We start from the raw sequence: 25,715 nt of genomic DNA, 5'->3' as shown, positions 1-25,715 counted from the left end.
CTTTACCATTCTTAGAGTGACTCTCTTTTGGCTATTAATGGCTCCAATAGGCAGCCTTTTCCAGCTATGGGGAAGAGGTTGGGGTAGTAATTAGTACTAGAGAGTAGCTCGCAGCTTAACTGAAGATTCTCTGAAAGCATACTGGCTGATGGAGGGTGGGGATAGATCACTACCATATATGCCATTATTTTAGGAAGAGACTGCAACACTATTTCTTTTGCTCAGGCTGTGATAGTCCTTTTTCAAAAAGAGGTAATAACCCAAGAAATAATTTAACATTATTGAACCATCCAGAACTTCACTCTGAACTCATGTATGTTACACTAACTAATGAATGTGGTATTTTGATAATAGATTGAAGAAATATGGTAAGCTACAAATTCATCTTGGAATACATAAAACATCAAGAAGTAAAGAATCCCCCCTTACTAAAATCACTTTAAAATACAGCTTTTAGTTTTTACATATGGTAGAGAAGGTATAACACTTTTTCAAATGTGATATTTTACTGGCAGTTCCAATTCTGTGGGACATTATATAAGCTTCCCAACAATCCCAGGACTTTGAAGTTCTTTAAATCCTCTCTGGGGTGTTGCATTGAAGAACTCTTTTCTTAGTAATTCTTAGCTAAATATTACAGTTTTTAGGGCTGTTGGTCTTTCAACTTAATATTCACTTCCTATCAGAAAATGGTAAAAGAAATGAAGAATTGTTTCATGAAAAGACCAAGTGCTTGACAATCCTTCAGAGAAAAGAAATTCGGGCATTTGAAGGTTGATGTTTCAAGTGGACGCAATATCCACAAGATACTGCTTATTACAATTACATTAAATGTGATACAAGACCTTTGGGACCTGAGTTTAACAATGCAAAAGTCATCGCCAAATTTCTGCCCAACTCCCTTTTTTTGAACTCAGGTGAGAGAGGATGGAGCAATGAAGAAATCCTGGGACTTTGTATATCATTGCGCACAAAATATTATGGACCAAAGGTTTACGTATAGGAAGTCTGGTATCTTCACAGGGATCCAGCAGGTTAGATAAACACTTAGCTTTGGATTGAGGTCTATGCCAAAGACAGGTAGGCCATTGCCTGATAGAATCTGGAATCTGTTAGAAGCAGTGTCATCATGTGTTCACAAGGGGTAGGGCTGTGTTGACTGGAGGCGAATTCTACTCCTAACCAATCCTGTGTCAGGAAGAGTATGGCAACATGAGCAACGCTGGTGAGTCTGGGAGAGATGCTTTCAAGGCTTTGAGTCCCTTGAATAGGGCAAACCACTCACCTTCCCAGTCTCGAACAGGTCTGAGTCAGCCAGGACCACCACCTGGGACTTCTTGTTCCTTGTGCTCTTTGTTTTCCATCTCTCGTTCTTCCCCTTCTTCCTGCCTTCTGCCACAGATCTTTAAGAATAGGACAGGACATTATTGACAAGACAACCGAGGCAAGAGAGAGGAAGTGAAATGTAGATCAGGCCATCATGTGCCTTACCTCCTCCAGGGAGAAGGCTGGTATGGGATTTGAGATTATCCAGTGACTTCTCTTGTTGCCAATAGTATTATGGTTGGAGTGAGTGCTGAAAGCCTCCCCAGATTACTAGGAAGTTTGAGGGTAGAAGAGGTAAGAGTGGACAAATGGGAATGGAGAATCAGTAGGATGGGGAAGGGTTTCTATACTTCATTAGGACTGTTGTGTTGATGGAAGCCGTATCATAGGCAAGCTGCTTGCCGCCAACCGTGTGTGTAGCTATGGGAAACAATTACTTGGGAAATTTCTTCCAAACTCCACTTTTTTGAACTCAGATGGTCTCAGTAATATTCTCATAGTTTAGTTTTCCTATGTTATAAGTGCACTTTAGTGATGATGAGTGGCAGATGCTTACCTAGACTGAGAGGTGGGCCTAGTGTTTATAGCATTTACACCCATTTTACAGTCTTTTGTTGTGAACTTCAGGTATGATGGAGAAATGTTGGGTCATTGTTAAAACAATTCACTTGTTCACTAGTAATATGGTGCTTTAAAGAGCATAGATAGTGAATTAAGGTAAATTTAAGGAGTTCCCTAGCTCATCTAGGGTCTCTACCCTTGCCTTTATGACATTCAACAGTTATTTCCTTGATTAACTCCAGCAGCACAATGATCAAACCTCAAAGAAGAAATTATTACATTGCATGACCAAGTCAACATTCAAGAAAGCTCTTGTCAGGATGTGATGTTGGGCCGAGACTAACAAGTTGAAATTTGACTGGAATAAATGTAAATTTCTGCCTTAGTTTCTGAAAAGTGACTGTCTGAATAAAGCAAGGTGGGGGTAACAATGGGAACCCCTAAAGCTAAGCTTGTTTCAGGCCATACCGATAGAAGATGCCAGATGGGCAACAATTCTCTCGTGTTCTGCCCTGGGGATCAGGTGGGATGCTGCTGTTGGGGGTGTCCTTCCAACCAGTGAGAGAGGAGCCAGATGGAAAGGACGCTGTAAGAGGAACAGCGTCAAGAATGGCTTAGTGACTAGCCAGAGAGGTCAGAGGCAGGCACAAGATTGTGCTGTCTTCATAGATACTGGAAGCACTGTCCCTTTTAAGAGGACTTGGGTGAATTTGTGTCAAGTGTCAGAGGGTGGAATTTCTACAAACAGAGAGAAGGTAAAGGAAAGTAATTTACAGTAGGTAAAAACTAACCATTTTGTCTCTTCATGAATAGAATGGGCAGCCCTGTGAAGTAGCGAGGCCCCCACAGCTGAGAGTGTTTAAGTAGAGTGACATTAACAAAAAAAGGCCTAGAGAAGGGAGGGAATTGAGGTAGATGACCCTAAAGGCCACCGTAATGCTGAGCTTAGGCTGTGTGGAACAATCCAGTCAATGGCTTCATTTTCTCAACCTGAATGCAATCCTGGTTCATGTTTCCTTTTTCTCTCCATGTAGAGATAATTGCTTCTACTAATCTTATAATTCTGCTAGAGGATGAAGTCTTTGCTGACTTTTTCAACACATTTCTTTCTCTTCCGGTAAGCATTCTCAGACTTAAATCCAATTATTTCATTAACAGCTGAGTAGAGAATGTCCCTGAGTTGAGTGCCTTCGTTTTTTTTTTTTTTCTTATTTTGTTTTTTACTAAGTTTCTACTCAAATCAAAAACTTTCAATTTGAGGAAATAAATATGAACCAGAGCCACCTATAAATCTCCAAGAGCTTCCCATTGATGATATAATAAAATCCTAAATCCCAGCCTCCTCAATTGCCTCTGCCTGTTCCATCCATCACGTCCTCTGCTGACACCCAGGGCTCTAGTAACAGGAGTTCTATCCTTGTTGAGTACACCTGTCATTCTCCCCAACTCTGAACCTCTCCATGACTTTTTTCCCCCCTGCCTGGAGTGCCTTTCTCATAGTTCCACTTATTGAAGTCTTAACCATTCTTCAAATCTCTGCTTAAATTCTATGCTCCTTAGGGGATTCTTTGATCATCACAATTAGAGTCTCGTGTCTGGGACTTCTCCCTGCCTCTGTGCCCCTTGGAACTTTGCACCTTTCTTGTGTTATATACATGTGTGCATGTTCACCCGGGTGTCTGCCCCTGGTGGATCCTGAGATTATGAATTCCTGCAGGCCAAGGACCAAGGGTTATTTATTCTTGTCTATTCCCTCTACCAGGGAGTTTAGCATGTAACAATTGTTGAATTGTGGACTGGATCAAAAACTACATATTTCGTCAATCTATAAACTAAAATAAACCTCAAACATCAAAATATTGACTAGATATAGTCTAGTCTTACACCTCCATTAAACCTGGACTTACTTGGATAATTTCTGGTTATTTAAACCAAAGATTTCTTTGGTGGCTTTTTTTTTTTTTTTTTGAGACAAGAGTTTCATTTGTTGCCCTCAGTAGAGTGCCATGGCATCATAGCTCGCAGCAACCTCAAACTTTTAGACTCAAGTGATCCTCTTGCCTCAGCTTCCCTAGTAGCTGGGACTACAAGTGTCCACCAAAACACCTGGCAAGTTTGTAGAGATGGAGGCTTCCTCTTACTCAGGCTGGTCTTGAATTTTTGAGCTCAAGTGATCCACCCACCTCGGCTTCCAGAGTGCTAGGATTACAGGTATCTTTGGTGACATTTTAATGCTGATGCCATAAAAATTGTGGCTCATCTCAATGCACATCCCCATGAGATGTTACATATGAAGGCGAAATTTCAGATAAGTGTGGAAAAAACACTCTATGCCATCCCACAGATAGTTATTGGGTGTTACCTTGCGCCAGCCTCTGGACTTAGCGCTGGAGACACACACACTAATGATGCCATCTTTGTCCTCAAGGAAGTCCCAGTCTAATGTGAGAGAGTGGCACATGTATTTAAGGTATGAGTGATATGATAGAACTTTCTAGGAAGTAGGGGGGACGTACACAGGAGGGAGAGAGCGCTCCTACCTGGAAGAGTCAGGAAAGGTTTACAAGAGCCAAGTCTTAAAAGTGGAGTAGGGATTTGACAATTAACTGGGAGATGAAGATGAGGACAAAAGGATGGATAAAGAAGTGGGAGGAAAAGACTAGGGAGTGAGTAGCAAGAGAAGCAAAAGCCTGACAGACAGAAGAAAGAAAAGAGATGCTCCAAGGAATACAATCCTATGACCCTTTGGGGAATCTGTGAGGCTGAAGGAAAAGTTGTGAGAGTCAGACAAGTAAGAGGTAAGCGTGGCTAAGCCAAGGCCTGGAGACCAGGCAGGCTGTGCTCAAGAGTTTGGACATCATCCTAGAGGTGACAAAGAGTCATTGAATGGTTCAAAGTAAAGGAGTAATGTTATAAGGCTTGCATTTGAGGAAATTATTCTGCAGAGTTCTGGCCAATGGGTTGTGTGGCCGGTGACTTTGATGGACGAAGGAAAACAGTTAGGAGGTGGTTTCAGTAGTCTGGGCAGGAAGTGGAAAAGGTGTAAAGGAAAAAGGAAAAAAGATGCAGCAAATAGAGATTTTTAACAAAATAAAACATAGGCCTGTGTCACTGTTTGACAGCTGGGAGGTGGTGACAGGAAGGGATCAAGGGCAGGAGGTGCAGGTGGGTGGGTGGAAGGTGGTGCCAGCCAACAGGACTAGAGCCGGGGGAGGAAGAGGCGGCCCTGAGTGGGCATCCTGCGTGCTCCTCACTCTTACTCTTGCCTTTCCACTGTCTTAATGAAGGTTTCAGAAGAAATCTTAAGACATGTGAATCAGTCAATTCGCCAACACAATTTGAACAGCTCCCAGTAATGTTCTGGAAACACAGAATGATGTGGGAAGGTGGGATTCCAGCCAAGAGGATGAGAACGTACTGGTCATTTAGACAGCTGTGGACTATAGAGAGACAGCAGGATTTCACGTCGCGCGCGCCTGTCAGTTTACAAATTTCTACCATTTAATTCCCGTCTAATTCCCACAGTCGCCCCGTGAGGTAGGAGGTATTCCCTTCTTACCAATGAATTTTGGAAGTCAAATGACTTGCCTAAGATCACTCAGTGCTTCTGAGGTGGTTCTGGGATCTGACCAGGTCTTCTGACTCCAGGCCTGGTGTGTTCCCCACATCAGCCTTGTCTTTTCTACAGTAAAAACACTAGGTGGGGAAACTGCTTCCATACACCAGTCCTGAGTGGTTTCACAAATCCACAGTCCTACATGTACTTGGTAAAGTCTGAGTGCGACAGGCAGGGCATGCTTTGTCATACACAGAGCACAAGGCAGGGCAGGATCCCTACAGGCTGAATCTCCTTGATAGACTTGTGTCTGAGAAACGCAGGCAGCCCCATCACCTTCCTTCAGCACCTCACAGCCAGGGGCAGGAGGTGAAGGGCACTGAGGAAGGGGGACACAATGGCTGAAATTTGGGGCTGTTAGTCTTGGGGCGATGGTCAGACTGATGTGATATGCTGAGAGCTTAGCTTGGAGTTGGAGCTTCAGCCCCTCCAGTTTTCCATGAAAACTCCTGGGACGGACACTTTGAGGACATTTTGATGCTGAGACTGTTTACACTTAGCTACCTATATACAGAGAAGTCCTTTCCCATAAGCTTCAAAGCTCATTGCCTTGGTGACAATCCTCCTCCTCCACAAAAGAGGACAGCAGCCTAGAATCACCTACTATGTTGGGCTCCCTTAACGTTTTCATATGTAATTTGCACCCCTGATCCTCACACCTTCGGTCCTGTTTTCTCCAGTTCAAGTGGTTAGGTGAATCCAAACTATTTCCCATTAGAAAAAGGCTCTACACCTTTGCTTTAACTCTCTAAGCCTATGGAGAAAGTGAATAATAGAATACACAAAATAAAAATGTTCCATTATCATGGGTCTTGGCCTTTGTACACCAGTAAGGTAACTCCCAGGTCATGCCAGGAGGAGCCAAAAGATAAATCTTGCAATTCTATCTATTTCTGGTGGTTTTATGCAGAGAAAGTTGATATAAGAAATTTAAGAATTAGTTCTTTTCAGAGGAAACCTTCTCACCACCCAAAGTGTGACCTGGCCTACAACCCTAAGAAGATAATCACGCTAAAGTCTAAAAACAATTCATTCCTCAAATGCAGGTTATTTATTTATTTATTTATTTATTTTTGGAGACAGAGTCACACTATGTCGCCCTTGGTGGAGTGCCGTGGGATCACGGCTCACAGCTCACAGCTCTTGGGCTTGGGCGATTCTCTTGCCTCAGCCTCCCGAGTAGCTGGGACTGCAGGTGCCCGCTACAACACCTGGCTATTTTTTTCTTTTGTCGCAGTTGTTTAGCTGGCCCAGGCTGGATTCGGACCGCCACCTTTGATGTATGTGGCTGGTGCCATAACCACTGTGCGACAGACGCCAAGCCTAATACAGGTTATTTTATTTTGAAAAGTACTGTATGTGGCATATCAACAGCTAATCCCAATGGCACTCTGCCAAACTCAATGAAGATCCTCATCGGTCTCTACTTTCCAAGGGTGTCATAATCCTGGAATCAAATTACACCAGGGGCACCTCATTAAAAGAATAATATATGCAAAAGAAAAAAAAGAATTAGTGTTCTTTGAAATAGGAAAGCAATGGAACCTTTCTTTTCCTGGGCTGTAATGGACTGTGCCTTACACATAAGGAGAAGCTCTGCCCTCCTTGGCTGTTTCCTAGCTTTCTTTTGCAGGTTTTTGGTCAAACACCAATTTATATGGTTGAAAATTCGCAGTGGAGCTTGTGGCCAGAAATTCCTTATGACACAGTGAGTAAAATTCTTGAATGGCAGAGGGTTTGGGGTGGAGGAAGAAGAAGCTGTATTTGAAATGTGAATTGGAAGAAGGAGAAAAGAAGTCCAGAGAATGACTAGGGAAGAAACTGTACAGCAGATGAATAGAACGAACAGCATCAAGTCAGGTAGACATTTCTTCTTTCTTTCTTTCTTCCTTCCTTCCTTCCTTCCTTCCTTCCTTCCTTCCTTCCTTCCTTCCTTCCTTCCTTCCTTCCTTCCTTCCTTCCTTCCTTCCTTCCTTCCTTTCTTCCTTTTCTTTCTTTCTTTCATGTTTTTACCTCTTAGGCAAACAATTGCCAGTGAATTCTTTTGTTTATATTCCAATCCGTAGTAAGCAAATGGAATTCATCTCTCGTGATTGTTGGCTAGTAGATGCTTAGAGTGCTGTCCTGAAAAGGACCTTGAGGGCACATCTATGCAAGAAAGTGTCTGGGAATTAATTGGCAATATCTGCCATGGCTGGGGGATAGGAAGTAGCAGCCCATGGGCCACATAGTTGTTATCAGATATGCATTATCATGTACAGATAAAGGTAAGATGCCACTCTGCAATTTCTAATGATTGCTCAACCATGCTCCTACAAAGGCATGTTTTTTTAGGTTTTGTTTTTTTTTTGAGACAGAATCTCAAGCTGTTGCCCTGGATAGAGTGCTATAGCATCACAGCTCACAGCAACCTCAAACACTTGGGCTTAAGCGATTTTCTTGCCTCAGCCTCCCAAGTAGCTGGGACTACAGCCGCCTGCCACAGTGCCCGGCTAGTTTGTTGTTGTTGTTGTTGCCATTGTTGTTTTAGCTGGCCTGGGCCGGGTTCGAACCCCACCAGCCTCAGTGTATGTGGCCCACTGAGCTATGGGTGCTGCCCAGAGAGGCATATTTTCCTCCTAATCTTCCCTTTTTTGTTATGTCTTTTTCCCTTTTTCCGTGTCTGCTGCCTTTATCTTCTCCCTTTCCTCCCTTCCTGTTCTACTTTTCCACTATGTAGACCGTAGACCTACCACTGGCTTCCCCATGTCCTACTAATGTCATATGGGATCAGAAAGGTCACTCTCAGTCCTGCTCACAACAAGGTTTGAGTACTGGAGAGCTAAGAGAACTCTTATATTTGGTTTCCCTAGGATAATCCTGAAACTTAAAATTTTTTATTTTTTTTCCTCCTTCTCTGGTGGCTTGATATCTTAGGGTTCCATCTAGTAACTAAATGATTTTATATGTGAAACTTTGTGTGTTTTTGTACACATCATGCAATTGATATGGGTTAGGAGCTTATGAGAAATTATGAGTGGGTTTACAAACAAGTTGAAGAGTGTTAGGACCTGCCACCGCAAACCCAAATCTCTTCTGCTTCTCTTCTCTCAAGCAAGACTTACATTTTTCTTTAACAACTTTACCCAGGAAGGAAGAATTTTTTTTTTCTTTTTGAGACTCTGTTGCCCTTGGTAGAGTGCTGTGACCTCATAGCTCATAGCAACCTCAAACTCTTGGGCTCAAGCAATCTTCTTGCCTAAGCCTCCCAAGTAGCTGGGACTATAGCTATAACACTCAACTATTTTTTAAAGATGGGGTCTCCCTCTTGCTTAGGCTGGTATTGAACTCCTGAGTGATTCACCTGCCTCAGCCTCCCAAAATGCTAAGAGTATAAGTGTGAGCCACCATGTGCAAGAGGAAGAATTTTTGATGCAAGATCAAGCTTTTTATTTCCTACTAATCTATTGCCTTCTTCAGAAGTCTCAGGCCAAGTTTCTGCTCCCCTTAAATACTATTTTTTTATATACTAGTTTTAATCCACACACCTTTTTTGGCCAGATACTGCAATGTGAAATGATTTATTGCCTCTTAGTAAGCTATATTTCCTAGCAGCTCAGTTCTATTTATATTTTCTGTTTCTATTTTTTTACTTACTCTAGGTTGCCAAGTACAAAGGATTATTGACCTGGTTGGAAAAATACCGGTTACCTTTCTTCTGTAAAACAAACTTGTGTTTCCATTATATTCTCTGTCAGGAGCTTATCAGTTTTATTAAATCCCCAGAAGGAGGTAAGTATTGGGTTGTATGCATGTGTACACACATGTGCGTAGAAAAGTGGGAGGCCACATTTTATAATGATCCTATACCTGTCAATCTTATATAGTAAGGTAAAAATACTGGTTACATTTATAGATATGTGGGTGGCATTAAGGACTAGTATATTCAAAAACAACTGAATACAGGATTGACATAAAGTTTATGTGGAATTTACTATGTTAGACTATTTTAAATTGCACATGAACTTTATGTCTACCATGTATATGGGAAAAATAAGAAAGTGACCACCTATGCCTAGGAAAAGGTGCAAGTTCAGAAAAGACCCGAAGAAACCTAATTTCATATCTCAGTTCTGTCCTTGGCACAGAGAGCTCAAAAATAAAAAAAAACACCAGGCTTGGCACCCGTGGCTCAGCAGCTAGGATGCCAGCAGCATACACCTGGGCTGGTGGGTTCAAACCCAGCCCAGGGGTGCCAAACAACAATGACAACTACAACTAAAAAATAGACGGGTGTTATGGCAAGTGCTTAGTCTCAACTATTTGGGAGGCTGAGGCATGATGCTTAAGCCCAAGAATTTGAGGTTGCTGTGAGCTGTGACACCACAGCACTCTACTGGGGCAATACAGTGAGACTCTATCTCAAAAAAATTAACAAAAACAAAAAAGTAAACTCTGGGGAAAGAGAAAAATCTGATTTCCAGAGGTACCACATTATTAGATTCAAATGTCCAGTTTTTAACAAAAAAAATCACAAAGCACACAAAGAAACAGAAAAGTATGGCTCATTTAAAGGGAAAAATAAAGGAAACTGTCCCTGAAAAAGTCAATAAAGATCTACTAGACAAAGACTTTAAAACAACTTCCTTTTTCTTGGGTGCTTGTTTAAAAAAGTAAAACTGCCTTAAAGATGTTCAAAGAAATGAAGGTGGACAAAGTCTATAAAGTTATACGTGAACAAAATAGAAATATCAATAAAGAGAAAGTCTAAAAAAAAAAAAAACCCAAAATAAAATTTAGACCTAAAGAGTGCTGTAACTGAAATGAAAAATTTATTAGAAGGATTCAAAGGCAGATTAAAAAAGGCAGAAGGAAGAATTGATGAACCTGAAGATAGGGCAGTGGAAATTGTAAAATGTGAGGAACAAAAAGAAAAAAGATTCAAAAAAAGTGAGCAGAGCAATAGGGACCTGTGAGATACCACCAAGCAGAATCACTCTTGCCTCAGCCTCCTGAGTAGCTAGGACTACAGGTGCCCGCCAGAACACCCAGCTATTTTCTTGTTGCAGTTGTCATTGTTGTTTAACTGGCCTGGGCTGGGCTGGAGCCTGCCAGCCTCAGTGCATGTGGATGGACCGTAACCACTGTGCTACAGGCACCAAGCCTGTTTTCCACATAATTTAAAGAGACTAATGTATGTTACCAAGTTATTAGTTTATGTTTGGTGACACACAAAATATAAAAATGTAATTTTGTGACATCAGTGACCAAAAAGAATGGATATGGAACTGTTAAAGGAGCAAAGTTTTTTGTGTTATTGAAGTTAGCTGGTATAAATTCAATTTAGAGTGTTATAAACTAACAATGTTAAATGTAATCCCCATGGTAACTGGAAAGAAAATAGCTACACAATATACACAAAAAAGGAAAAAAAGAAAAGAAGGCTGGGTGAGGTGACTCACGCCTGTAACCCTAGCACTCTGGGAGGGTGAGGCGGGTGGATTGCCTGTGCTCACAGGTTCAAGACCAGCCTAAACCAGAGCAAGACCTCATCTCAAAAAATAGCCAGGCATTGATTGGGGCAGGCACCTGTAGTCCTAGCTACTTGGAAGGCTGAGGCAAGAGAATCACTTGAGCCCAAGAGTTTGATGTTGGTGTGAGCTATGATGCCACAGTACTCTATTGAGGGCAACCGAGTGAGACTCTGTCTAAAAAAAAAAAAAAAAAGCTGAGAAAGGAATTTAAATGCTTTACTACAAAAATCAACTAAACACAAAAGAAGATAGTAATGGTGGTAATGAAGAATAAAAACCTGTAATGTGTATAGAAAACAAATAGCAAAATGACACAAATCTCTCATTATTAGTAATTACATTTAATGTAAATGGTTAAACTGTTAAATAGAAACACAGAGATTGTCAGAATAAATTTAAAAACAAGATCCTATTATATGCTGTATCTAAGAGGCTCATTTTAGATCTACAATAATTGACATTTTACTACCCCCACTATTAATAATGAATAGAATAATAAGAAGATAAGTAAAGAAATACAGAATTCAAACAATACAATAAAACAACTATATTTAAAAGACATATATAGAGCACTCTACCCAACAATAGCATACACATTCTTCTCAAGTACACATGGGACATTTTCGAGGATACACTATGTTAGGCCATAAATTCAATCCCAATACATCTTTTTTTTTTTAAGAGACACAGTCTCACTTTATTGCCCTCAGTAGAGTGCTGTGGCATCACAGTTCACAGCAACCTCCAGCTCTTGGACTTAGGCAATTCTCTTGCCTCAGCCTCTGGAGTAGCTGGGACTGCAGGCACCTGCCATAATGCCCAGCTATCTTTTTGTTGCAGTTTGGCCAGGGCTGTATTCAAACCCACCATTCTCAGTATATGGGGCCGGCACCCTACCCACTGAACTATAGGTGCTGACATAAATCCCAATACATTTTAAAGTATTTCATACAGAATATCTTCTCTAACCCAAAATAGGATGAAGGTTAGATCTTAATGCCCTGGGTTCTGCCGGGACAGATCCTCATCTCTGTGACTTCCTGGAGAGTCATTTCCTAGATGAGGAAGTGAAACTCATCAAGAAGATGGGGGACCACCTGACCAACCTCTAGACTGGGCTGGGCGAGTAGTTCTTCCAAAGGAGCCTCTTCCACAAGGAGCCTTTTTTTTTTTAGAGACAGAGTTTCACTTTATCGCCCTCAGTAGAGTGCGATGGCATCAGAGCTCACAGCAACCTTCAACTCCTGGGCTTAGACGATTCTCTTGCCTCAGCTCCCCAGCAGCTGGGACTACAGGCACCCACCACAATGCCTGGCTATTTTTTGTTGCAGTTTGGCCAGGGCCAGGTTTGAACCTGCCACCCTTGGTATATGGGGCCACAGCCCTACCCACTGAGCCATAGGCGTTGTCTGAGTATTACAATTTTAATACTGTTTTTTCTTTCTTAAAATTTGTATACATTTTTTTGGCACCCTGTCTATAATAAGATACCACCACATACCCTTTAAGATGTGTATTATCAAAAATGTTCATAAGGATGTGGAGAACTTGAAACCTTTTGCACTGTTGTGGGAATTGTGAAATGGTATAGCCACAGTGGAAAACATGATGGCATTTCCTTAACCATTAAAACGAGAATTAAAATATGACTCAGCGATTCAACTTTGAGGTATGTACTCAAAAGAACTGAAAGAAAAGTCTCCAAGAGGTATATGTACACCTATATTCATAGGGGCATTATTCAAAATAGCTAAAATGGGAATTCAGCCCAAGTATCCATCAACAGATGAACAGATAAGCAAAATGTGGTATAGACATAGAACGGAATAGTATTCAGCCTTAAAAATGAAATTATGACATAAGCTCCAACATGAATGAAACTTGAGGACATTATGCGAAATAAGCCAGTCACAAAAAGACATGCCGTATGGTTACACTTATATGAAATACTTAGAATAGTCAAAATAACAGAGAAAGGAAGTGGAGGCTAGGAGGAGGGGAACGTGGGGAATTACATTTTTAATGGGTATGGAGTTTCAGTTTTGGAAGATGAAAAGAATGTTGGAGATGGATGGTCATGATGGTTGTACAACATCAGTGCATTTAATATCACTGAATTGTACATGTAAAATAGCTAAGATGGTAAATTTTATGTTATGTGTTTTTTATCACATCAAAAATATTAGAAAAAACATATGATTCAGGTCATGTCACTCCTCTGCTCTCTGTCTGCCCTGCTCCTCTCCACCCTAACACCACCAATGACTCCCCTCTCAGCAAGAAATCCAACCCCCTTACAATGATCTTTAAGTCCCTAAGAACCTGGGCCCATTTCCTCTCTGACCTTTTCTCCTCCCATTCCCATCACCCACCTCACTCCATTGCAGCCGCTCTAGCCCCCTTGCAGCTACCCAAACATGCAGGACACAGTTCTACTTCTGGACTTTGCACTGTTTTTTTTCCCTCTACCTTGAATGTTCTTCCTCTAGATGTGCATGTGGCTCCCTCTCTCACTTCCCCAAATCTTTGAACAAATCTTGCCTCCTTCATGAAGGCTGCTCTAATGACCCTATATTTAATACTATATCTTGCCTACTCATCTAATCCCTGCTCCCTGCACTCCCAATTCCCTTTACCCAATGCTACCTTTTCTTTGCTTTTTTTCTGTGGTGCTTATAACCTTTGACCTTACCTGATAATGTACTTATTTATTATGCTTTTGTTTATTTTCTGTCTCCTTTGTAAGAATATAAGCTTGGGGGGAGGGGTGGCAGGGATTTTTGTTCTGTTTATTGCTGTATCCTAAGCACCCAGAGTGGTACATGGAACTTAGTGGGCATGTAATAAATATTTATCAAAAGGAATGAATAAACAATTTCCATCTAGGGGTGAATTAGTAACTTTTAGCTTGGTAGTCAAAGGAAATGAACATGTTCCTATCCCTAGCGAAGTTAAAATTCAGGAGCATTTGTAGAATTAAAATGTTGTAACAAGTCATCTGCTATACTCAACTACTCTCCTTCAAAATATTAATATATATATGTGTGCATACTTGTGTATATATACGTGTATGTACATATAATGTATGTGAAGTTGGATTAAAATGCACACTGAGCAAAAAATCACTGTCATGTGGGGATTGCAGAAGGGATGGGGCTTTGGTTAGAGGGTGTTTTGAGCTGCTGATTGTGTGTGGGCCCCTCCCACATCACTTGACACGTGTCAGAAGACAGTCTGATGCCCAGCTTCAAAAGCACCACATAATTGAGTCCCACTTCAGCTAACTGGCCAGCGTTTTTCCTCCCTCACACTGAACAAATGGGGATCTGACTGCATGCAAGGCTGTGAGAGGGTCTGGGGGAAACATCCTTCTATCTTACCATGAACTTTTCCTGGCAGCCAAAATGATGAGATGGAAAAAGGCAGACCAGTGGCTACTGGAGAAGTGCATTGGCGGGGTCAGAGGGATATGGCGCTTCTGTTCCTACCTCAAGAACAGTGCAGGTGGGTTGTTGGAATTGTTCCTGGGGTCTTTGCTAGTTCTTAACAGTTTCCAGGTTGCCCTGGAGCCCCAGTTGGCAGTGATGTGTGTCTGTGGTGAATATTAATATTTTAATGTGTAATAATGCAGTTGATGAAAACGTCTTTGAAAACTGACGTCTGTAGCATAGGTGGTAAAAACAGTTTCCCTTTCATTTATTCATGTATTCATTCATTCATCTAACACTATTTGTTGAGCACCACTGTGTGGCAGCCACTGTATAGGTTGGGACACAAAAGTGAACAGCAGCCTTAAGTCCCTGCTCCATGTAGCTGCTACAGTGGTGAGGAGATGGATGAGGAACAAATAAATAAACCCCTGTAGCAAAAGCATTAGGAACCACTGCTTCCTGTTCTAGTGGGTCCAGTAGTTGCTGCATGCTGGGAGGGTGGCAACTGGGACTGTTCGGTCTAGGGACAAGCCCTAGTTTTAAGGTTGCAATCCTGAGTCTCCAGAAAGCAGGTAGGGGACAACTGGACAAACTGTATCTTTCATACTGCACTCAGAGTTTGGCCCTGGCAAAGTTGTTTGTAATAAAGGGAATGGAGACTTTGTCACCTTTTGGCTCAAGGGTCCTTCTACAGGCTGCTCTGGGTCTATGATCTAGGAAATGTTCTTTTTCCCCTGCTAAGTTTTTGGACAAAATTCAAATGTCTCACGATCCATCTTCAGTCTTGCAATTTTCCCTAAAGTGAGAGTTTATTTTAAAACAGCTACAAAAAGTCACAAATGATCCCTATGCATTAAGTTCTTTCTCCCCAGGCCTCCCATCTTCCCCTGCATTAGAACTTTTCTGGAGATGATGTCTTAACCCAAAGAAGTGACTAACAGTGGTGTCTGATATAGTAAAACAGCAGCTGATCTCCCCAAATGGAGCCAATAAAGGGGCAAGATTAGGGTGCAGATCTGTGTCTTCGTTGTCTGACCTCTAGGGGAAGACTTGGTGGATTTCTGGATCCTTGCTGAGAAGATCTTGAGCATAGATGAGACGGACCTTGAAGTGAGAGACTACTACCTGTCCCTGCTTCTTGTGCTGAAGGCCACCCATCTTCAGGAGGGTTCCAGGGTGGTGACACTCTGCAGAATGAACATAAGTAAGAATTATAAAGCATATTTGAAGTAAAATCCTTGGGGGAGATAACAAAATAATCAATCCAGCATTTAATAACTTCTGCTCTCACCATCTTCTATGTATCAGGGATGCCAGTGGGAATCTCAACTCCAAACAGAGAGGGGTTGCAATAGATCAGTTGTCCTTAGGCTGGTAAACTCCCCTTCCTAAGATATTACCTGCCAGTGAAGGCAGGGTGAAGGAGGGAAAGGGAATTGAGACAGGGTAATTGTAAAGCTCCTGATCTTCTCACTTTCCATAGCTCTGTCATTTTATTTTATTTTATTTTTTTATTGTTAAATCACAGCTGTGTACATTAGTGCAATCAAGGGGTACAATGTGCTGGTTTCATATACAATCTGAAATATTCTCATCAAACTGTTCAATGTAGCCTTCATGGCATTTTCTTAGTTATTGTATGTAGACATTTGTATTCTGCCTTTAGTAAGTTTCGCCATTCTAAGATGAACCGTAGGTGTGGCCCCTACCCTCCCTCCACCATAGCCTCCCCCCTCCCTTCCCCTTCCTTGGCCCTTTCCTCATAGTCTTGTGCTATAGTTGGGTTATAGCCTTCATGTGAAAGCTATAATTTAGCTTCATAGTAGGCTGAGTACATTGGATACTTTTTCTTCCATTCCTGAGATACTTTGCTAAGAAGAATATGTTCCAGCTTCATCCATGTAAACGTGAAAGAGGTAAAGTCTCCATCTTTCTTTAAGGCTGCATAATATTCCATGGTATACATGTACCACAATCTGCTACCATTTGGGGGTCGATGGGCACTTGGGCTTCTTCCATGACTTAGCAATTATGAATTGGGCTTCAATAAACATTCTGGTACAGATGTCTTTGTTATATTGCGATTTTTGGTCTTCTGGGTATAAACCTAGTAAAGGAATTATAGGGTCGAATGGCGGGTCTATTTTTAGGTCTCTAAGTATTCTCCAAACGTCCTTCCAGAAGGAACGTTATTAGTGAGCATTCACCAGTAGTGTAGAAGTGTGCCCTTTCCTCCACATCCACGCCAACATCTCTGGTTTTCGGATTTTATTATGTGGGCTACTCTTACTGGGGTTAGGTGATATCTCAAAGTAGTTTTGATTTGCATTTCTCTGATGATTAATGATAATGAGCTTTTTTTCATGTGTTTGTAGATTGTGTGCCTGTCTTCTTTAGAGAAGTTTCTCTTCAAGTCCCTTGCTCACCCTGAGATGGGATCACGTGTTCTTTTCTTGGTAATACGTTGGAGTTCTCTGTGGATTCTGGTTATTAGACCTTTATCGGAGGTATAACGTGCAAATATTTTCTCCCATTGTGAGGGCTGTCTGCTTGCTTTACTTACTATGTTCTTGGCAGTGCAGAAGCTTTTTAGTTTGATCAGGTCCCAGTAGTGTATTTTTGATACTGCTTCTATTGCCTGGGGAGGAGTCCTCATAAAATATTCACCCAGGCTGATTCCTTCAAGAGTTTTCCCTGCACTTTTTTCAAGTATTTTTATAGTTTCATGTCTTAAGTTTAAATCTTTTATGCAGTGACAGTCTATCTTAGTTAATGGTAAAAAGTGTGGGTCCAGTTTCAGTCTTATACAGGTTTCCAGCCAGTTCACCCAGCACCATTTGTTAAATAGGGAATCTTTTCCCCACTGAACGTTTTTAATTTGGCTTGTCAAATAACAGTAAGTAGCTGGATTCATCGCTTGTTTTTCTATTCTGTTCCAGACATCTACGTCTCTGTTTTTGTGACAGTACCATGCTGTTTTGATCACTATCGATTTATAGTACAGTCTCAGGTCTGGTTGCATGATTCCTCCTGCTTTGTTTTTATTGCTGAGTAATGTTTTGGCTATTCGAGGGTTTTTTTGATTCCATATAAAATGAAGTATCATTTTTTCAAGATCTTTAAAATATGACAATGGAGCTTTAATAGGAATTGCATTAAAATTATATATTGCTTTAGGTAGTATAGACATTTTAACAATGTTGATTCTTCCCAGCCATGAGCATGGTATGTTTTTCCATTTGTTAACATCTTCAGCTATTCTTTTCTTAAAGTTTCATAGTTCTCTTTGTAGAGATCGTTCACGTCCTTTGTTAGGTATACTCCCAAATATTTCATCTTCTTTGGCACTACTGTGAAAGGATTAGAGTCCTTGACTGTTTTTTCGGCTTGGTTATTGTTGATATATATAAAGGCTACAGATTTGTGGGTGTTGATTTTGTAGCCTGAGACATCGCTGTATTCCTTGATCACTTCTAAAAGTTTTGTAGTAGAATCCCTAGTGTTTTCCAGATATACGATCATGTCATCTGTGAAGAGTGAAAGTTTGATCTCTTCTAACCCTATGTGGATACCTTTCATCTCCTTTTCTTCCCTAATCGCGATGGCTAAAATTTCCATTACAATGTTAAAGAGCAATGGCGACAATGGGCAACCTTGCCTGGTTCCTGATCTAAGTGGAAATGATTTCAATTTAATTCCATTCAATACGATATTGGCTGTGTGTTTGCTGTAGATGGCCTCTATTAGTTTAAGAAATGTCCCTTCTATACCAATTTGCTTAAGTGTTCTGATCATGAAGGGATGCTGGATATTATCAAAGCTTTTTCTGCCTCAATTGAAAGAATCATATGGTCCTTATTTTCTAGTTTGTTTATGTGCTGAATTACATTTATAGATTTACGTATATTGAACCAGCCTTGAGACCCTGGGATAAATTCCACTTGGTTGTGATGTATAATTTTTTTGATGTGTTGTTGGATTCTGTTTGTTAGGATCTTATCGAGTATTTTAGCATCAATATCCATTAGTAATATTGGTCTATAATTTTCTTTTCTTGTTGGGTCTTTCCCTGGTTTGGGGATCAAGGTGATGTTTGCTTCATAGAATGTGTTGGGTAATATTCCTTCTTTTTGTATATTTTGGAAGAGGTTTAGTAAGTAATATAGGTACTAGTTCTTCTTTAAAGGTTTGGTAGAATTCTGACGTAAAGCCATCTGGTCCTGGGCTTTTCTTTTTAGGGAGATTTTGTATAGTTGATGCTATTTCAGAACTTGATATTGGCCTGTTCAACATTTCTACTTCATTCCGGCTACTTCTTGGTAGGTGGCGTACTTCCAGGTATTGGTCGATTTCTTTCAGATTTTCATATTTCTGAGAGTAGAGTTTCTTGTAGTATTCATTAAGGGTTTTTTGAATTTCTGAGGGGTCTGTTGTTATTTCATTGTTACTATTTCTGATTGATGAAATTAGAGATTTTACTCTTTTTTTCCTGGTTAGGTTGGCCAAAGGTTTATCTATTTTATTGATCTTTTCAAAAAACCAACTTTCGGATTTATTGATCTGTTGTATAATTCTTTTGTTTTCAATTTCATTTAATTCTGCTCTGATTTTGGTTATTTCTTTTCTTCTGCTGGGTTTGGGGTTGGTGTGTTCTTCCTTCTCCAGTTGCTTGAGATGTCCCACTAAGTTATTAACTTCTTCTCTTTCTGTTTTCTTGAGGAAGGCTTGCAGTGCTATAAATTTCCCTCTTAGGACTGCCTTTGCATATCCCAGAGGTTCTGGTAAATCGTGTCTTGATTGTTTTGTTCCAAAAATTTGGTGATTTCCTTCTTAATCTTGTCTATAACTCATCTATCCTTCAGCATAAGGTTGTTTAGCTTCCATGTTTTTGTATGGATATGCAGGTTCCTGTTGTTATTGAGTTCAACTTTTATTCCATGATGTTCTGAGAAGATGCAAGGAATAATTTCTATTTTTTTTAATTTGCTGAGGTTATATTTGTAGCCTAGGATGTGGTCAATTTTGGAGTATGTTCCATGGGCTGATGAGAAGAATGTGCATTCAGTTTTGTTGGGACGAAATGTTCTGTAGATGTTTCACGTCTTTTGTTAGATAAACTCCCAACTATTTCATCTTCTTTGGCACTACTGTGAACGGAATAGAGTCCTTAACTGTTTATTCAGCTTGACTATTGTTGGTATATATAAAGGCTACCGATTTATGAATGTTGATTTTGTAACCTGTGACGCTGCTGTATTCCTTGATCAATTCTAAGAGTTTTGTAGTAGAATCCCTGGTGTTTTCCAGATACACAATCATATCATCTGCAAACAGTGAAAGTTTGATCTCTTCTGACCCTATATGGATACCCTTGATCGCCTTTTCTTCCCTAATTGCAATGGCTAAAATTTCCATTACAATGTGAAAGAGCAGTGGAGACAATGGGCAGCCTTGTCTGGTTCCTGATCTGAGTGGAAATGATTTCACACCATTCAATACAATATTGGCTGTGGGTTTGCTGTAGATGGCCTCTATCAGTTTAAGAAATGTCCCTTCTATACCAATTTTCTTAAGTGTTCTGATCATGAAGGGATGCTGGATATTATCAAAAGCTTTTTCTGCATCAATTGAGAGAATCATATGGTCTCTGTTTTTTAATTTGGAGAACTATGAAACTCTAAGAAAATAAATAGCTGAAAACATTAACAAATGGAAAAACATACCATGCTCATGGCTGGGAAGAATCAACATTGTTAAAATGTCCATACTATCCAAAGCAATATACAATTTTAATGCAATCTCTATTAAAGCTCCACTGTCTTACTTTAAAGATCTTGAAAAAATAATACTTCATTTTATATGGAATCAGAAGAAACCTCAAATAGCCAAGACATTACTCAGAAATAAAAACAAAGCAGGAGGAATCACACTACCAGACCTGAGACTGTACTATAAATCGATAGTGATCAAAACAGCATGGTATTGGCACAAAAACAGAGAAGTAGATGTTTGGAACAGAATAGAGAACCAAGAGATGAATCCAGCTACTTACTGTTATCTGATCTTTGACAAGCCAAATTAAAACATTCAGAGGGGAAAAGATTCCTTTTTTAACAAATGGTGCTAGGTGAACTGGCTGGTGACCTGTAGAAGACTGAAACTGGACCCACACCTTTCACCATTAACAAAGATAGACTCTCACTGGATAAAAGATTTAAACTTAAGACATGAAACTATAAATATACTAGAGGAGAGTGCAGGGAAAACCCTTGAAGAAATCGATCTAAGCGAGCATTGTATGAGGAGGACCCCCTGGGCAATTGAAGCAGTATCAAAAATACACTACTGGGACCTGATCAAACTAAAAAGCTTCTGCACAGCCAAGAACACAGTAAGTAAAGCAAGCAGACAGCCCTCAGAATGGGAGAAGATATTTGCAGGTTATGTCTCCAACAAAGGTTTAATAACCAGAATCCACAGAGAACTCAAACGTATAAGCAAGAAAAGAACAAGTGATCCCATCGCAGGCTGGGCAAGGGACTTGAAGAGAAACTTCTCTGAAGAAGACAGGCGCACGGCCTACAGACATCTGAAAAAATGCTTATCATCTTTAATCATCAGATAAATGCAAATCAAAACTCCCTTGAGATACCATCTAACTCTAGTAAGATTAGCATGTATCAAAAATCCCAAGACCAGAGATAGTGGCATGGATGTGGAGAAAAGGGAACATTTCTACACTGCTGGTGGGAATGCAAATTAATACATTCCTTTTGGAAAGATGTTTGGAGAACACTTAGAGATCTAAAAATAGACCTGTCATTCAATCCTATAATTCCTCTACTAAATATATACCCAGAAGACCAAAAATCACATCATAACAAAGATACTTGCACCGGAATGTTTATTGCAGCCCAATTCACAATTGCTAAGTAATGAAAAAAGCCCAAGTGCCCATCGATCCACGAATGGATTAATAAACTGTGGTATATGTACACCATGGAATATTATGCAGCCTTAAAGAAAGATGGAGACTTTACCTCTTTCATGTTTACATTGATGGAGCTGGAACATATTCTTCTTAGTAAAGTATCTCAAGAATGGAATAAAAAGCATCCAATGTACTCATCCCTACTATGAAACTAATTTTTGGCTTTCATATGAAAGCCATAACCCAGTTATAACCTAAGAATATGGGGCATGGGGAGAGGGAGAGGAGGGAGGAGGGATGATGGGTAGATGGATGGTAATAGGTGGGATTACACCTGTGGTGCATCTTACAAGGGTACATGTGAAACTTAGTAAATGTAGAATATAATTGTCTTAACACAATAACTAAGAAAATGCCAAGAAGGCTATGTTAACCAGTGTAATGAAAATGTGTCAAACTGTTTATAAAAGAAATGTATGGTGCCCCATGATCACATTAATGTATACAGCTATGATTTAATATTAATAAAAAAATAAAAAATAAAAAATAAATAGATCTGCCATTCAATTATATAATTCCTCTACTATATATATATATATATATACCCAGAAGACCAAAAATCACATTATAACAAAGATATTTGTACCAGAATGTTTATTGCAGCCCAATTTATAATTGCTAAGTCACGGAAAAAACCCAAGTGCCCATTGATCCATGAATGGATTAATAAACTGTGGTATATGTACACCATGGAATATTATGCAGCCTTAAAGAAAGATGGAGACTTTACCTCTTTCATGTTTACATGGATGGAGCTGGAACATATTCTTCTTAGTAAAGTATCTCAAGAATGGAAGAAAAATATCCAATGTACTTAGCCCTGTTATGAAACTGATTTATGGCTTTCGTATGAAAGCTATAACCCAGTTATAACCTAAGAATATGGGGAAGGGGGAGAGGGAGGGGAGGGAGTGGAGAGGATGGGCGGAGGGAGGGTGATTGGTGGGATTATAGCAGCGGTGCATCTTAGAAGGATACATGTGAAACTTAGTAAATGTAGGATATAATTGTCTTAACAATAACTAAGAAAATGCCAGGAAGGCTTTGTCAACCAATGTTATGAAAATGTGCCAAACTGTGCCCCATGATTGCATTAATGTACACAGCTACGATTTAACAATAAAAGAAGAAGAAGAAATGGTCTGTAGATGTCTGTTAAGTCCAGATGTTGAATGGTTAAGTTTAAATCTAAAATTTCTTTGCTTAGCTTCTTTTTAGAGGATCTATCCAGTACTGCTAAAGGGATGTTAAAATCTCCAACTACTATGAAACTGGAGGAAATCAAGTTGCTCATGTTTGTTAGAGTTTCTCTTATAAATTGAGGTGCATTCTGGTTGGGTGCATAAATATTAATAATTGAAATCTCATCATATTGAATATTACCTTTAACAAATATGAAGTGTCCATCCTTATCCTTCTTTATTTCGGTTGGTTTAAAGCCTATTGCATCTGCGAATAGGATTGCAACACCTGCTTTTTTCTGCTTTCTGTTTGCCTGGAGTATAGCTGACCATCCCTTCGCCTTGAGTCTATGTTTGTCTTTTAATGTAAGATGTGATTCTTGTATGCAGCAGATATCTGGCTTGAGTTTTTGTATCCAGTCAGCCAACCTGTGCCTCTTTAGAGGACAATTTAAACCATTCACATTGATTGAGAATATTGATAAGCCTTTTGAGAGTCCAGTGGACATTTTTAATCCTTTTGCAACTGTGGAAGTTGGAGTTTGATGAAAATTTTCTGGGTGGGTTTACTTTTGTGGTGGAGGATTATGCTGGTTCTTATGGAGGATAGGTCTGAGAATATCCTGGAGAGCTGGTTTAGTTATGGCAAATTTCTTCAACATGTGAGTGTCATTGAAGTATTTAATTTTGCTGTTATAAATGAAACTCAGTTTAGCTGGATACAGGATCCTGGGTTGAAAGTTATTTTGTTTTAGGAGGTTAAAAGTCGATGACCATCCTCTTCTAGTTTGAAAGGTTTCAGCAGAGAGATCTGCAGTTATTCTAATATTCTTGCTCTTGTAGGTGATGGTTTTCTTTTGTCTGGCTGTTTTCAGAATTTTCTCCTTCATATTAACTTCAGTGAAATTGATTATGATGTGTCTGGGGGATGTCTTATTTGGGTTGAGTTGTGGTGGAGTTCTGAAACTGTCTGCTATCTGAATTTCAGAATCTCTTGGCATGTCTGGAAAGTTCTCCAGTGTGATGAGAAGAGACTCACAATCTCATGGAGACTCACAATCTCATGGAGAAGAGACTCTGTGCCTTGTGAAGCCACTTCATCACTTTTGGGGATCCCTATTAGATGAATATTGGTTTTCTTTGAATTATCGCAGAGCTCTCTGAGAGAGTGATCTGTTTTTGCCCTCCATTTCTCTTACTCTTTGAGAGTTTGGGAGCATTCAAAAGCTTTGTCTTCAATGTCAGAAATCCTTTCTTCTACTTGCTCCATTCTTTTACTGAGGGATTATGCTGTGTTTCTCAGATCTTTGAGGGTTTCAACTTCTTGTCTCAATGTGTCAAAATCTTTGGTCATTTGGTCTTTGAATTCGTTGAATTCTTGAGATATATTTTGGGTTACTGCTTGGAATTCTAATTCGATCTTATTTGCAATCCAGATTTCTAAATTCGATTTCTGACATCTCAGCTATATGTTTGTGCATGGGATCTTGTGCTGTGTCTGTCCCATTGACTCTGATTATTCATATTGCCAGAGTTTTTCTGTTGGTTTCACCACATGATTGTTTTTCACCGTTGCCTCTGTCCATCCTCAGAGTTGGGAAGGTTTCTCTCCAAGATTAGACCCCAGCGGGATCACTCTATTGTTGCTGGATCTTTATAGGGAGTGACCCTGGGTAGTTCCTCTGGGGCTGCCCCAGCCAGGGAGTTCTGGTTGTGGAATCAGCTCCAGAGTGTGACACACCCAGATCCAGCAACACGGAGGGAAGTGGTGCGCACGGTTCTGGGAGTGCCTGGTGCCCAGTGACTTTGGTTCAGAGAGCCCAAGGCTCCAGCAGTCTCTGGCCAGGAGAAGGGCTCTGCGCAGAGGCAGGGAGGGCTCTGGAGGGCACGTGGCTACCAGAGTCCCTGGCCAGAAGAGCAGGCCAGTGTCGAGGCAGGGAGGGTACAGAAGGGAGGACACAGGGTTGCATGGCTCCCGCGGTTCCTGTTCAGGCATGCGGAGGCCCAGCAGACATGGGTCGCGGGTCAGGGGTCACAGTGTAGCCCTTATGGAGGACCAGGCAGCGCCAAGCCCAGGAGTTTGAGGTTGCTATGAGCTGTGACACCACAGCACTCTACCCAGGGCAACAGCCCGAGGCTCCAGTGTGCCAAATCTGGTCTCACTCTGCCCCTGAGGGTTAAGGTTGTAAGGCAGCTCAGTCCCCGCCTTTAGGCTGCTCAGTCACTTGGTTACTAGCTCCCGCCCAATCCTTGCTCTGCGACCCTGAGGGCGGAGCTTGCCGGGGCAGTTCTCTCACAATGGCTCCCTGTGGCCCACAGCCGAACACTATTAGCTCCGTCCAGCTCAGCGGCTCAGTCTGGGGCCCTAGACAATGCCCAAAGTTCTCTGCACTCCTGCTCAGTCTCTCCCCAAGGCAGTTCAACTGAGTGCCAAATCCAAAAACACCAAAACAGTTCACAGGTAAGGCCTTTCTGGTTTGCAGTCTCACTGCTGCTTATACTTATGGCTGCTGGTGGGATTAGGTCGATCGAACACATGCAACCACTTGCCAGTTTTCCACTGTTTTTGTCCTCCTCTTGGGATCCAGAAGTCCCTTGTCGACTCCCTGTATCCTCAAAGGGATGATTATAGGCAGATCCCACCAGCCAGAGATGCCTGGAGTCTTATCTCCCCAGACTCACCATGCCCAGTTGCAGGGAAGCTGTTACTCAGCCACCATCTTGTTCCACCCCACCTCATTTTATTTTTTAAATTGAGATCCTCTAGAACAAACTATAGTCTGCAGGCCATATGCATTACATGTGGCTTATGGGCCTAAAATGCTTTTACACTTTTATTTTTAGTTTTATTTATTTATTTATTTATATTTTTTTGTCTCTATAGGTTTACCTACTTTATTATTTATTTATTCATTTATTTTTTGTTGCAGTTTGGCCAAGGCTGGGTTTGAACCACCACCCTCAGTATATGGGGTTGGTGCCCTACTCACTGAGCCACAGGCGCCGCCCAGCTTTTACATTTTTAAATGTCTAAACAAACATAGAGGAAGAAGATTATACAACATAAGTTGTATATGATTTACAAGCCCAAAGTAT

The 25,715-nt window shown here is 40.7% G+C and overlaps 1 protein-coding gene across 1 annotated transcript in view; it reads left to right on the top strand.

The window, feature by feature from the left end:
* Positions 1-1,212: 1,212 nt before the first annotated feature.
* Positions 1,213-25,715, top strand: part of RGSL1 (regulator of G protein signaling like 1) — a 75,288-nt gene continuing 50,785 nt past the window's right edge. The window contains exons 1-6 of the mRNA XM_053605730.1: positions 1,213-1,225; positions 2,922-3,004; positions 7,137-7,211; positions 9,145-9,274; positions 14,416-14,520; positions 15,490-15,651. Of these exons, the coding sequence (XP_053461705.1) occupies positions 1,213-1,225; positions 2,922-3,004; positions 7,137-7,211; positions 9,145-9,274; positions 14,416-14,520; positions 15,490-15,651 (568 nt within the window). The remainder of the gene's footprint in view (positions 1,226-2,921; positions 3,005-7,136; positions 7,212-9,144; positions 9,275-14,415; positions 14,521-15,489; positions 15,652-25,715) is intronic.

The sequence above is a fragment of the Nycticebus coucang genome, chromosome 10 (genome assembly GCF_027406575.1).
Source record: "Nycticebus coucang isolate mNycCou1 chromosome 10, mNycCou1.pri, whole genome shotgun sequence".
Lineage (NCBI taxonomy): Eukaryota > Metazoa > Chordata > Mammalia > Primates > Lorisidae > Nycticebus > Nycticebus coucang.
Note: the sequence above shows the minus strand (reverse complement) of the source record. Positions and strands in the feature narration are given on the sequence as shown.